General features: G+C 36.1%; 1 protein-coding gene across 3 annotated transcripts in view; it reads left to right on the forward strand.

Moving 5' to 3' along the window:
• The window catches only part of LOC107744434 (EMI domain-containing protein 1-like), a 65681-nt gene that overhangs the window by 35305 nt on the left and 15300 nt on the right, over positions 1 to 15076 (forward strand). For all 3 annotated transcript variants that reach the window (XM_016558084.1, XM_016558082.1, XM_016558083.1), the window contains exons 4-6: positions 8701 to 8790; positions 9244 to 9305; positions 9532 to 9658. In XM_016558084.1, the coding sequence (XP_016413570.1) occupies positions 8701 to 8790; positions 9244 to 9305; positions 9532 to 9658 (279 nt within the window). The remainder of the gene's footprint in view (positions 1 to 8700; positions 8791 to 9243; positions 9306 to 9531; positions 9659 to 15076) is intronic.

Genomic DNA, 15076 nt, shown 5'->3' on the forward strand with positions numbered 1-15076 from the left:
AGCACAAACCTGCTGAGTAAAAGTCAGATTTTCCGAACACCTCCAAAGCAGATTGTCGAAATTCCATCATGTGCATCCAACTTTTTTGTAAAGGAAATGATCTGAAATTGTGAGACAGGTTTTGTAGAGGTAGATGCAAAAAATTGGATCATATGCTGCTCCATGGCCTAAAGCGAAGGTATTCTTTCAAAGAGTGAAATGAGGCAGAATAAGGCTCTTTCCACACAGTTTGATGAGTGAGAATGCGTTCATAAGCACATTAATACAGGTTTATGATCTGCGATTAAGGCAGGAGATGCTGCAAGGAATATTGGAACGTGCGTTTAGTGCTAGCCTGGAGAACTGTAATGTTATAATGATATAGTTCCTGGAGTTGACGCAATAGTTATGGTGTTGCCGTGGTAACACTGTTTTTGTAGTGGACCTCAAAATGTTTTTGTTATTTTTGGGGGGTTAAAGGTAGGATGAGATTTGGCCATCTGTGCTGCGCTCATACGGCCTGCAGGTCTTGTTAAAAAATCATGCTGTACTTACAATGCAGCTGGTGGCCAAAAATATTTTGTGAATTTGGTCTGAACTCACCGTGAGCGAACTCAATAAAAACTATCCGGAATTTAACAACACAGGCACTAGATTTAGTAAAAGATCGTTTTTTCTTGTGGAACAAACAGGTTCCTCAGAAGATCTGAGACTGTGTCATTTTAAATAGTCTGTTTTGGCTCAGAAGGATGTGCCACACTTGGAATAGTACTTCTGACCTTGATCTTCACACAAACCACAAAATCTCTTTCTTTTCTCTTCCTCAGTTATAACAATAATCCACTTGAGGTTATGATTTTACCACATGTAATGGGAGTCCCTTAGCTGTGGTTAAATCACTATTACACACAACCGTGCGTGGCTTATTGCTTTTTATATAACCGATATGGCATCAATATATTGTGCATTTCTAGGTTATTCCAGATATACATGTCACTGTTGGTGCATTTGATCAAATTGTCCTTGCTACCTTTTATTTATATTGGATATATTCGCCTATTTTGGATATTGGATATTGACAAGATCATTTTTACATTTAGATTATCTATGCAGTCAAAGCTAATGTTAATCTGTTGAAACATAGGTAATTGAATAACACTATTAAAAGTAATCTTTAGAATTCACAAAATGAACTGTACATAATGTTGTAGTGTTTACTTTTAATTTAGTTTTAACTTCTAATAATATTCACTTACCTGTTTATTAGTCATAAAATGAAGGGAAAAAAGGTCAGTACCAGTCAGAATTTTAACATCATTTCAGCCCTAGAATAAACAATTATTCTGCCAAGTAATAGTTCATAAGCCTGTTCATAAAACTGTTCTTAAGTTCATAAAACTGTAGGCTGTTTTTGGTTGTCAAGCAACAAAGCAACTTAAATAAGATTACTATTTCTGACACTATAGGACAACTACAGTTCTTTCTTCTCATTTAAAGTCTGTATTGGAGGTACATGCTACTTTTAGGCCCCTTAATTTACTTTTTTAAGGCTCTGTCCTTGATGTCTGTGTTAATTTCTTGCACGCTGAGGAGCTGATTTTGTGAGGTCCAATATGTGGCAGGCGTTGTTTTCCTGTGCTTGTTTTGTGAATCTCTTGCGGTGGCGTGTCCGCTTAGCTGAGAGGTTTTTAATGACTGCAGAGTGTTTGGAGTGGTTGGTGTGGGTAGCCGAGATGATCCCCTCCCTGCCTGTCTCCCTCGCAAACAACATTCTGTGGTTCAGACAGACCGTTTTTTCGGTAGCGCCCACTGTTGTTTTCTTTAGGAGACAATTGGACGGAGAGGGGGTGTCGACTACTGAATTGCGGAAGTGAATGAGTTTAAGGAAGCTGTGTGAGTCATATAGGGCACAAGTGAGATGACATGGGCACACGTCTGACATGAGGTCAGCTGAGGTCACGAGACAAAGACATGAAAGGGGATTGTGTTTTATGATGGGAGGAAGATCTATATGTTTTCTGTTTCAGCCTAATAAAGAAGGACAAGTGAGCCTGTCTTCTTTCTGTTCAACATCTGTTTTCTTAGTGTGGGAGGAAGTGTCAAAGAACCAAGAGGCGGTTCTGCGGTGTGGAACGTCTCATCTCAGGAGCTTACGGTACGGCTGGTCTGTGGCCTACATGGTTACACATGCTCCCGGGGCTTATTTTAGATCTTCCACAGACACCACATGCCTGTTTGTCTCCTGTAGAAAAGTGTTTCCATCTTGTACACTTTAAAATGTGTTTCCACACAGAGGCCAGAGGATATCAAAGCAGATGGATGGCAGCCTCCTCTTTTAGAATCCTTTTTGAGAGAAGAGGCTTAAGTGGTTTCAAAACCTGACACTGTTATTCAGGAAACCGCTTTTTAGACACCATTTATTAGTGGTGTTTACTAAAACAAGCAGACAAGGATTTTTTTGAATCATTGCGACATCCCAGAGTACTTTAGCAAGCGTCTAGAAAACACCCGGATATGAATTAATTCGAATTTCAATGGATTTTAATTGTGTGAATTTGTATTTCTGCATGCTGTTTGCTGCCACAATTTAACTGCAGTTCAAACCACTTTTTCTAATTATAGAAAATAATTAAAACTACATAAAATTTTGTTTTTATTGCAGTTCTTCCTGTGGTTGTCATTGGAGATACTGCAAGAGAGCTCATTATTTTTAGTATGGAAAAGTAAGAGAAACAAAATCAGAATAACAGGGTCATGCACTCAGAAGAAAACAAAGCCTTTTGTTTTCTATGTTTACAGTCTTCTTTGCTTCATTGCGTCATCGAGTCACAGTTGTTAGTTTATTTTAAATGAAGTCCACTTTGTTTAAAATGGGTGCCGGAGAGATTTGCTGTTGCTGCAGGATTAGTGTGAAACGATTTTAAGGTTTACATTTTCATAGAAACACAGTTCCAGCAACACAGCAGGAATTAAATAAAATTGCTCAATCAAAACCATTCACAAACACTCTTTTATTTACCTTTAGTGTATAAACTTGCTACTGCATCTAGGGTGGACTAGGGCAAATGTATAGCAAATAGTGAGAATGGGAGATATTAGAGTAATTTTCTTGTACAAGATTAAGGGCTGTTTGCAAGTGCACATCTGGATGCTTATGACAGGCACACATTAAGACAAGGGGTGATTGACTGATGCAGGGTGAGTAATAGTTGTCACACAGAAGACTGTGAAACACTCATGTCTGCAAGCTTTATAGTACTTGATTGTGAAGATGGGCTCCAATCCCGGTCTAATCTTCAAGTCTCATTGCATTATGGGTAATCTGTGCAGCCAGCCTACTGCTGTGGTGGCATATTAGGGTCCAAAAAGTTGCAGGAGTCAAAATCTGGGTGTCTTTAAACCTGAAAATATTTATTTATTGATTGATAGATTTTTCATTAATAAAAAAGAAATGCTATGACATAAAATGAAATATTTAATAATTATCCACTATTTCACTAATATCAGCGCAGCTGTGATAAAAGCGATTACAACTCTTGTGATATTGCTTATGCTTCTATTTTATATTACATTTTCAATTCAGATTGTTATGCTAATATAAAAAAAAAATGCAAAATGTAATTATTTTCACTAATGCTTTCAGATTTCTGGATCCCATAAACAGCAAAACAAGTTATTGCTTACTGTCTTTCTATAGTTTTGTCTTGCAGCAATGGCATTAGGTGTAGTCAGACTAAGGTGTTGAGTGCGATTCAAGTGTGTGGGTGTGTGTGAAGCCAGACTAAAGTGTGTGTTTGTGCGATGTTGACTGATGAGGTGAGATATGTATGTAGGAGGTGAGTTCGCCCCCCTCTCCTTCATTTCCCTCCGTCACTCCCTCTCTCCATCTGTTCTAGCTTGGCTTTGGTCTGTTCCAAGACCTCCAAGGCTGCACCAAAGTTGTCATCGTATGTTTTTGGGTCAGGTGTGTGCTGCTCTTTTTCTATGTCTGTCTTAAAGAGAGAGTTTACCCAAAAATTCTGTCATCATTTACTCACCTCATGTCATTCCAAACCTATATTACATTCTTTCTTTCCTCTGTGGAACACAAAATATATATTTTTTGTCTATACAGAGAATAGAGTCAATGGGGTCTATTGTTGTGTTGGACCCTCATGAAGATGTGGGTTAATGTCCATACTGCTCAAAGTTGAATATGAATATCAGCGACCTTGACCTCGACCTTGAGCTATGGACCTTATTTTGATTAGCTCAGAAACAATGTAGTCTGTGTGGAACAGAAAGAGAGAGACATGAGGTGCTTACCCCACTCTGTCTTAAAACACAGAGACTGCTTTCTCAGCACAAGCGACTCCCTGTAGACTCGACATTCTATAGGGTGGATCTTATGAAAAGAGAGCGAGCATGACTTAAAATTCTCTGTCCCACAAACACCCCCTCATACAGACATGCACACCCACCTCACCTGCTTTCATCACTACCACCTGGTCTCTAATGAGCTTGTGGTGCTGAGGGCAGCAGTCTTCGCTGACAGAGATGGATGGAGACTTATTTGTTCATTTTTTGTCCTGTTCGTCTACAGATGTGTGTTCTGTTCTCCTTTCTACTATACTCAGATTTTAATCAGGTTAAATAAAGCCTCTGTTTAGTTTGAAGCCAGTTGGACTCTAAACCCATAATAGTGCTCTAAACCCTTCAGATGTTTAATCAACACAGGAAAGTGTTGTCTTTCTGAACAGACTGGATTTGGATGTGGTCTTGTTTGAGATCGCCTAATGGATCTAGACTCTCAAAGCTGACTGTAGTTCAGTATTAGGAGTACTTGTGAAGAGGAATAACATATTTATCACTTGCCATAATCGTCTGTTTCTTACTGAATTTACCTTGCAAATTTAAATTTAAGGGAAATTTAAAAATTTAAATGTATAATTAAAATAATTTTAAACATACTTTTTAATGTATTATTTAATATTTAATTCATCTTAAATTTTCTTTAAAAACTGAATAATATAATTTTATAAGAACTCCAACACTTTTATTTGCAAAATGGTAAATTCTTGTTTTTGAGCACATTTTAGGACATTTTAGTAGATTTTTCCCCATTATTATCGACCTATACTTTTCCTGTTATTTTAGTAGTTAATAAATAACTGCTCTAGAGGATGAACTTTCTGTGCCATCCTGTGACTGTGTGCCTAGGTTTATTTTTATTTTGAGAGGGGAATTAAGGGCTGACCTTGGGCCATTAATAATTTCAGGGCTAAACAAGGAACAATATTCCTGTGAGTTATAGTGGCCCACTGCATACCCATAACTCTCCAAGCACACTCCTATATTTCCTCAGCTGCTTTTATAAAAGATCATTAATATCATCGTCCTAATGCCCTTAGCCTGAAGAGATTGATCTGTGTATGACAACTCTTTTTCTGTCCAATGTTTACAAAGGTGAAAACTGTATGAGATTAGTGCAACATTTCGTTTAATGTGCAATGGACTGGTTGGTCAAAATAAGTGCGCCCACACTTAACTAAACACATCTGTAGTCACACACACTGCATCATAACGCAGGCCTCAAACACACACAAACTCTAGGCGCTTCCTTCCACAAACTTCTCTGATTGTATATAAGCTGATAAACAGGAAAACCTCGCAGGATAAATACTCCCACACTTCATGCTGTTCCTGAAAGCAAAAAGAGACTCCACTGTCTTTTTTCAGTGCTTTCCCCTATGTGATATTTTAGTCAAATGAACTTGCCGATAACCCTGTCAAGCTTTTTCCCAAGCATCTCAACAGGAAGTGACCTCGCAATGGTGTTAAGAGCACTCAACCCTTGAACTATAGACACACACACACACACACACATTCACATGTGCCTCTTTTGACCCCTCAGAGCTGAGAGAGTTAGATTTAATTACATGTTCTGATGTCACCATCCGCTCTGCTCCTTAAAGACTCAGAAGGAACTTGATTATTAAAAACCTGCTGATAAAATCGACTGCTGCTCCCAACAGTATACATCCACACACACCCAGGGGTGCGAGGTCAATCTCACATACATTTGCAGGTTGATGTGACTCTTGGCACTCGTAAGAGGAAGTATATTAATAGTCCAAGAAGGGATATTACAAATCTGGGGGTGGTTGAGCTCTCAGCCCGGTATTCTTATGATGAATGTGAATGTGATATATTCAGCTCAAATATTTCCATTTAAATAGAGATTTAGGAATGTGTTAAAGGGATAGTTCACACAATAATGAAAATTCTCTCATCATCTGCTCATTCCTGTGTCTTTTATGATCCAAGCACAAAAGAAGATATTTTGTGGACTATCTGGCTGTTCTTTCCCATAAAACAAAAATAAACAGCAAGTTCTAAAAATGACGGTCACACTTTATTTTAAGGTCCAATTCTCGCTATTAACAAACCATTGACTACAACCTTTCCCTCAATAAACTCCTAATTTGCTGCTTATTAATAGTTAGTCAGGTAGTTGTTAAGTTTAGGTATTGGGTAGGGTTAGGGATGTAGAATATGGTCATGTAGAATAAATACTTTATAAGTACTAGTATACAGCCAATATGTAAATAATAGGCATGCTAATAAGCAACTAGTTAATAGTGAAAATTGGTCCCTATACTAAAGTGTTACCAAAATGACCAAAAATCACCATACAGTAAATCAAAACTGCTGCTTTTTTTGTTCTTTGTGGACAAATGTTTGACAGCCCCTGGTCCCTAAATGCATTTGTAGTATAGCAAAAAGCAGTATGGGCTCCCTTTGTCTTTTGTTTTTTTAGGGTGAACTATCCATCTAGTGCCATTGCTGGGAGATGGAAGGCTGTTCACATTTGTGTGTGGTTAGCTTCGCTTTTTGAGTTGCTTTTGGAAAAAGACTTCATAGAAGTGGAAAGGTCTATATTTTAAAATCACAGGGACATTTGGAATAAACACAACCATCGGTAAGAGCAATGCACTATGGGAAATTTCCTTTCTGTCTCCTCCACACACACAAAAAGTAAATCAAAAGAGATTCCTGAAGGGAACATTTATCCCAGGTTTCATGGTTTAACTGCGAAACTCTTACCATTCCCTTTTCTCCGCTGGTGAGGTTTGTTTAACACAAAACATTTTGTCTTTCTCTTTGAATTCTGTTTTGATTTACCCACTAATTTTTCTTTTTCTATTGCGGTATATTTCTTACATCTTGACTTATTCATTCATTCCCATTACATTTTCACTTGAAAACGAGACTCCAAGACCATTATTTCTTTACCAAGTCTGAGAACAAGGCAGGTGCCACTTCATTGGTTCTGTTACTGCTGTGGTTTATCTACGTCAGAGCGGCTAAGCAGACTTCCTGTCCCTAGCCGGTAATGAAGCTCTGAACTGGGTCAGTTGTTTATGTCTGGAGCACCTGAGCTAGCCACAGTCGTTTGTTGAAGTAATCTGAAACCGGTAAGTCCAGGGAGTATTAAAACTTCTCACTACCTTGGAAAAAAGAGATAGAAGAAGAAAAAGAGAGAGGAGTTGGGGGAAAGTGAATTGAGGTCCATTTGAACAGCACAAGGAAACCATTGTTTTTAAATGTGAGCCTCTATCTTCTCTCGTCTGCCAAAAGTAACCTCTTCCTCCTCAGGATCACTATGAAGATAAGAAAAATGTCATAAAATGATTTAATGTACGCCAAAATTAAACATATAATACCCAAAGGTGCGTTTCTCTTGTGAAAAGCGTATCCAGGTTTCTCCCTCCACATTTGTATCCTGTTCAGCCCACCCCTGTGGACCCTTCCCCCCATGCCAGGGTTCTGTGGGCTTACCTGTCAGGGAGGCCCCTCTGTGCCTTTCCTGTCTCTGCAGATATGAAGCAGCATTATTAGTGCTTTTCAGAGCGTAACTATCCCAATACAGAGCAAAAGCCTGGAGTTAAATATATACTGCTGCTTGGCTTCAAATTCGATCTGTACAGAGAGATTCTGAAAAAAATGGCTGGTTTCTAACAAAGTGCACATAGTTTGTTGGTGGTCAGTTGTATATTGGGATATTGCATGATTATTCATGATGATTTTCATACCTAAAGTGGCCTCAAAATACAATATTTGCATTTGCATTGAATTTCATTGAATAGATAAAGAGTTATGTCTTAGTTATGTATAGTTATGAATAGATAGTCGTGTCTGCAACAACATCAACAAAAAAATGTTAACCGTAAGTTCTCTTTTCTACCCAAGTTCACACAGTTCTAGCAAAGTAACCACAGGTGTTGTTCATCAAATTACCTGTTAACTAACGTTAACCAGAACATGTCCAAATATGTTTTTGTTTTCATTTTGAACAGTATATGTATTGATTAACTGTAAAATTGGAAACCAAACAACTTTCTATACATGTTTTACTTGAAATATGTATTATTGTTTTTATAGTACTTTTCAAAAATTTAGGGGTTGTATAGAATTTTTCACATCTTACAAAAAGTCTTATATGCTTACCAAGCCTGCATTTTTTTAATGTAAATTATTTTTTATTATTTGAACATTTATTACTATTTTCAGTGTTGAAAATATTTCATGAATGAAAATCTGAAATATTTTTGTGGAAACTGTGATTTTTTTCCCCCAGAATTGTTTGATGATTTGTTTTCCGATTTAACCCCCAAAATTTGAACGATGATTCTCATACATTTTTCATATTTCTGTTCATACATTAATCTCTGTATGCAGGATCATCAAGTAACCTGGTTGCCCAGGACGCTGTAAGAAAACAGGCTACACTTCTGAAACCTGCTTCTAAAACAGGAGAACATATCTCAAGTAAGAACCAAACCTCTAATCTCCATTATCAACTCAAAATATGTTCCACTTAAGCGATGAAAAAGCCCTATAAAGACAAAAGCATCCATAAAACAGCATTGAAGGAACTTGTCCATCTGGAACCGTTATAAATTGTACCCAAGGCCCTTTGTTGCAAGACTTAATGATGTAACCGGCTTGTAACAGTAAACAGCCCACTTGTGTTGGCCATTTTGAGTTTGCATGCGCATTTCCTGGTTCTTTTAAACAGCACCTTTTCAGACTGATTCCTGATTAGCTTTTCAGCATGAACATTTCATTTATTCTTCATCAAAGTGCTAAGAGATCTATACCACAGAAAACTTTGTAAACAACACTATATTTAAAAAGAACTCGCCTTGGAAAGAACACTGTGAAAGCTTTTATTGATCAAAAATTGATTATGACTTGTCTTTGTCTTTGTCTATCTCTCAGACTGTCTGAATTGCAGTCGTATCACTGCCCTCACAGATCGTGTGAGCTCTCTGGAGGCCAAGGTAAAGTCACATCTTTCACTTTGAGCGTCTTTCATGGGGGAATTCACTAAGAATTCATTGCATCCATTAATAGCTTTGTTTATTTGTACCTCAGTGTTTTATGATGCTCTGTCCTCATCACTCCAGTACTCCTTTATCACTCAAACAATCCCCATTTAACACAGTTTAATCAATTACTCTTTGTGCCTTCTCTGTCTCTCTGCCTTCCTGGTGCTCTTTCTCCCAGGTTCAGCTTCTTACCGCTCCGGCCTCCACCTCTCATCGACAGACGCAGTTAAAAAATGAACCTGACTCCTCCTTGTTGATGGGGGCTCCACCTGCCAAAGGTTCTCCTGGGGCTCAGGGTCCCGCAGGTATGTTTATCACTTTGTGTTACAGAATAAAGAGCAGTTTTAGTAGTGGTGTTTGTTCTGTACCGTTGATTTAAATGGACCGAAGATTGATGTCCATTGGACAAAAGGCCACTGTTCCTGTCCTTCAGTGCCAAAGTCAATGGTTCAAAGCCATGCATTTGGCCTTGGCTAAAATCACATCATTTTGTGGTGTATTCATAATAGCAGTTTAGCACCGGATTCATATGGAGAAAACTTTATTAGCCAATAAGCATGTGGAGATAATCCCATTCCCTATAACAATAATGATAATCCCAGAACCCACCCACATTTTCATTTATCTCCCACTACAGTTGTTGGGGATTTCACTGTGGAGAGATTAGAGTAGATTTAAGTTGTGTGTGTGTGTTGGACGATGTGAGCACTGACGGTTGTGGGTGTTTTTTGGGAGATTGCCATGGTGCATGTGGCTTTGAATTGCACCAATTCATTGCCAGTTGCCATAGAGATGTAGAACTGAGACATTAAAGAGGCTTGTGGGGATTTGAAGGGGCTAATTGTATAGTAAAAACTGTAGGACTGCACTTGACACGGTGTCACAGATGTCATTTCCACCAGCCAAATTGTAACCGCAGACTTTTCAAGCAGCCTTTGTTCTGGAAATATTTCCCTATTCAGTTTCTCTAAGTGTTTCACAAAAAAAAAAAAAAAAAATTGAAGATAAGAACTTCCAAATAGGATAAGCTCCTTCCTAAAATATAAATCCTCTATACTTCAAAGTCACATTTTCCTTCAGAAATCATTTCTTTTTATCATCAATCTTGAAAATCGTGCTGCTTAATATTTTTATGGAAATCAACCATGTAAATTTTTTTCATGGTTCTTTGATGAATAGAAAAATCAAAAGAACCGCATTTATTTGAAATCTTTTGTAACATTAGAAGTCTTTACTGACACTTTTGATCAATTTAATGTGACATTGCTGATTAAATATATACATTTATTTCTTTATATATTTATATATTTTCAATATACATATATATTGTATTTAAAGACCCATTTACCAGGTGAAAAAGTGTGACATTATGCTAAGTTAAATAATTGGCTTTTATATTGATATTGTACTGAAACCAAAGCAAATTGTTAAAATATTTTCTGGAAAATGTTGACTTTGTATTTTTACTACCCACACTCAGAGTAATGGTAGATGTATAAAAGACCTGAAGTGAAAGTCTTATAATTCAATACTATTAGAATAGAAAAACAGACACACATTGTGTTTATCACTGCCTTCTGTTTCTGTGTACACTATTTTCTCATTTATTTCTTTATATATTTATATATTTTCAATATACATATATATTGTATTTAAAGACCCATTTACCAGGTGAAAAAGTGTGACATTATGCTAAGTTAAATAATTGGCTTTTATATTGATATTGTACTGAAGCCAAAGCAAATTGTTAAAATATTTTCTGGAAAATGTTGACTAAATGTTGACTTTGTATTTTTACTACCCACACTCAGAGTAATGGTAGATGTATAAAAGACCTGAAGTGAAAGTCTTATAATTCAATACTATTAGAATAGAAAAACAGACACACATTGTGTTTATCATTCTGCCTTCTGTTTCTGTGTACACTATTTTCTGTTGAAAATTAATAAAAAAAATAAATAAATAAAATTTAAAAAAAAGAATAGAAAAACAAATAGCAGCAAAAATGTGTAGCACCGCATGGAAGTGAGCTGTCACTGCTGTGCTCTTTTGTTGGTTCTCTAGTTTCCACATTAACCCTTCTCTGATTGGTGCATCTCTCTTTAGGATCATTCATAGTGTAGTTCTCCGATTTGAGGCCTCTTATTTCTCCATCTGAAGGCATCAAATCATACTTTGTGAAAATGATGAATCATCTCTCATCGTCAGTTTGTGTGTGTCAGCACTATATGCATCCTTCATGCAGCAAGACATCCTTTTTAATGGTTAATACCTAAATCCTTAATTCCCCTTACCCACTCCACAGGTATCCCTCGCTGTCAATGCTCAATCCTATCATCACTTGGAGTGTGGAAGAGATTAAAAGGCGGGTCCAGAGATTTCAGAAATGACTAGCCAGACTGTTAAGTAAAATCCTGAGTGCCTTCACTCATCCAGTGTCCCTCCTCCCTGTGCTGACTTGGCAGAACTATTTAACAAATCATTGCAATTCAGTTCCTTCCACACAGAACACTGAATAGATCTGCTGCCCAGAGGTTCTCCACCTCAGTGCAAAGTCAATCCTCTATCCATTAGAAATACCACATCCATGGAGGGTTGTGGTGGAAGGATGAGGCACAAATTACCCTTGAGGGGATTATTTCCATGTGCTGGTTACACAGATGGAGAACGTGAAAGCGAATCTGGTGCTTTCGTGGGAGGAACGAGCATTTGTGTGGAGCTCTTAAACTATGTGTGATGCTGTGCATGGCTCACTATAATGCACGATTATTGTTTTAGTCTGATTGGAATAGAAAAAGTGGATGCAAATTAGACATACACAGGTATTGGGTAATGGAGTACATTGCGGTAATGAGCATGCACGCTATTGATATCTACAGCATTTCAAAATACTTAGTGAATAGTTCTAGGCACCTTATTATCCAAATTGATTCAATTTTTAAAATGCACAGTAGTTTTTTTTTTTCATCAACATGATGCAGAACAGGATGACTGAAATTCAAGTTCACTCTCTGACAGTAGGTGACATTTAATGGAAATTTTTCAAACAGTCATTCAGGATTTTTTTATTCACTATGGTGTTTATCAAACACCAAATACTTCATATTTATTTTCAAACATTTGTGTACACTTTACACTATATTTTACATTATAATCTGAACTAACACATGCCAGCCCAGAAAAAAATCTAGATATTATTATTCAGATTTTTTATTATTATTTTTAATTGTGTTCTTTTGCATTTTAATTTGTTTAATCCATTTATTTATTTATACATTTGTATTTTATTGTATTTAAATGTTCAAGATTATTATTTTTGTTATTTGAAAAGTAGTACATTTTCTATTAAGAGGACAGCAGTGAAGTTAGTTTATCTTTTAACCTGCTTTTGTAATGTAAGTAAATGCCATGGTAATATATCACATATATAATGTAAATCATACATTATCAATTATCATGATAAAAATGTAATCAATTATTGCGATAGGAACATTTATTGCGATAAGAAAATTGATATACTATGTATACCCTAGTAAAAAAGTAATATATTTAAAATTTATTTATTTAATACTAAGTATAATTCAAATCTATTAACATGTTTACTGACATATCGCTCCAGACTTACTGATATAAAAATTTAAATTAAACTTTATATGTAGTACTACTTGTGCACAATGCACATTTCTTAATAATAAGCCTAAAATGTGTTTTAATGCCACTATTGATGAGGATTGTATGATCTTTGAATAATATCGGTCTTTAAATGCAAGATATTAAAAGTGTACCTGAAATATACTTGCAATAGTTCCACTTTAGCACAATCAAATCTTTCGTTGGAGTTCAGCACTACTTCCGCACTATTAAAGTGCATTAAGCACAAAATTAGTTGTTCCAATTTAGCAGACTTTAAGTATACCAGTTTAGTATTTATTTATTTATACATTTGTATTTTATTGTATTTAAATGTTCAAGATTATTATTTTTGTTATTTGAAAAGTAGTACATTTTCTATTAAGAGGACAGCAGTGAAGTTAGTTTATCTTTTAACCTGCTTTTGTAATGTAAGTAAATGCCATGGTAATATATCACATATATAATGTAAATCATACATTATCAATTATTATGATAAAAATGTAATCAATTATTGCGATAGGAACATTTATTGCGATAAGAAAATTGATATACTATGTATACCCTAGTAAAAAAGTAATATATTTAAAATTTATTTATTTAATACTAAGTATAATTCAAATCTATTAACATGTTTACTGACATATCGCTCCAGACTTACTGATATAAAAATTTTAATTAAACTTTATATGTAGTACTACTTGTGCACAATGCACATTTCTTAATAATAAGCCTAAAATGTGTTTTAATGCCACTATTGATGAGGATTGTATGATCTTTGAATAATATCGGTCTTTAAATGCAAGATATTAAAAGTGTACCTGAAATATACTTGCAATAGTTCCACTTTAGCACAATCAAATCTTTCGTTGGAGTTCGGCACTACTTCCGCACTATTAAAGTGCATTAAGCACAAAATTAGTTGTTCCAATTTAGCAGACTTTAAGTATACCAGTTTAGTATAACAAAAGTACAATTGCAGGGCATTTTTATTAAATACATAAAAATGTATTTATACTTAGCATGAAATAAATGTATTTCAAATACATTTTTATTTTTTTATTTTTTTACTAGGTTATACTATATACAATAAAAAACAACTATAAGATGTGTGGTCTTTGCAATGTTTTATATCTTTTATTTCATCTCATTCAATTTATACTGCAAACCCACAACTTAAAAAATATAAATAAATATATAAACACAAAAATGTAATTTCTTTTACAGTGGCGCTGTAGATTTATCAGTAGTGCATTGCCAGAACAGTGTTTTAGACAACCAGTTTCCAGTGAAAATGAAGATACAGCGGTCCCTGCCTGGTTTCCCACTGATTTGTTCCTGGCTCTTAGCTCGTCCAGCTTGTTTTCAAGTGAGCAGACATTGGCAAGCAGGATGCTTGGCGCAGGGCGTTAGTTTGATCAAGACATTAGCTGAGCATGAAGCCGTACCCCAAAAACTCTTCTGCAGCTCAGTCGGGAGTCCAGGGAAGCTGAATGTTAATCTGTGTTGGACTTCTTCCATGTCGAGTAAGGTTTGTCTATCACAAGATATCCCAAATGAGAAAGGCAAGAAGACTGTTCAAATTACAGTATCCTTTTTCTCCTTGTGTGGTTGCTGATATAGATCTAAACTACAAAGTCTTTGTGGCCCTCTTCAGGTAATCCTCAAAGGGGGCCATTTTTCGTAACACAACAGGGTTGTTGAATTTGCGTTACTCATTCACAATGTTCCTGCAACATAAACTGTGTGGATGTGTTTATGGCCAGATGCTTGGTGGGAGAGAAACATGAGGAGATTTTATTTTATCATAAAGTCTTTCAGGTGGAGAATAACATGAGTGATTGTGTAAATATATATCGATGTATCAGTTCATAAATTATTCCTTCAGGGAATCCTGCCTCTGCAGTGATGTCACAGTTGATGATCTCACATGATGAGCTCAGTCAGTGTTATTTAGACTGTGTCTGCCAAGAGGCACTTCACTGATCCACTGATTTTTATCAGGCTGTGGGACGGTTCCAATGGCAGGCCTGGAAGATACTTTATGGAAGATTGACTTTTTTACAGACTAGAGTAGAGAGCACTTTAAGATC

The sequence above is a fragment of the Sinocyclocheilus rhinocerous genome, unplaced genomic scaffold, assembly GCF_001515625.1.
Source record: "Sinocyclocheilus rhinocerous isolate Xijiao unplaced genomic scaffold, SAMN03320098_v1.1 scaffold196, whole genome shotgun sequence".
NCBI classification, from domain to species: Eukaryota; Metazoa; Chordata; class Actinopteri; order Cypriniformes; family Cyprinidae; genus Sinocyclocheilus; species Sinocyclocheilus rhinocerous.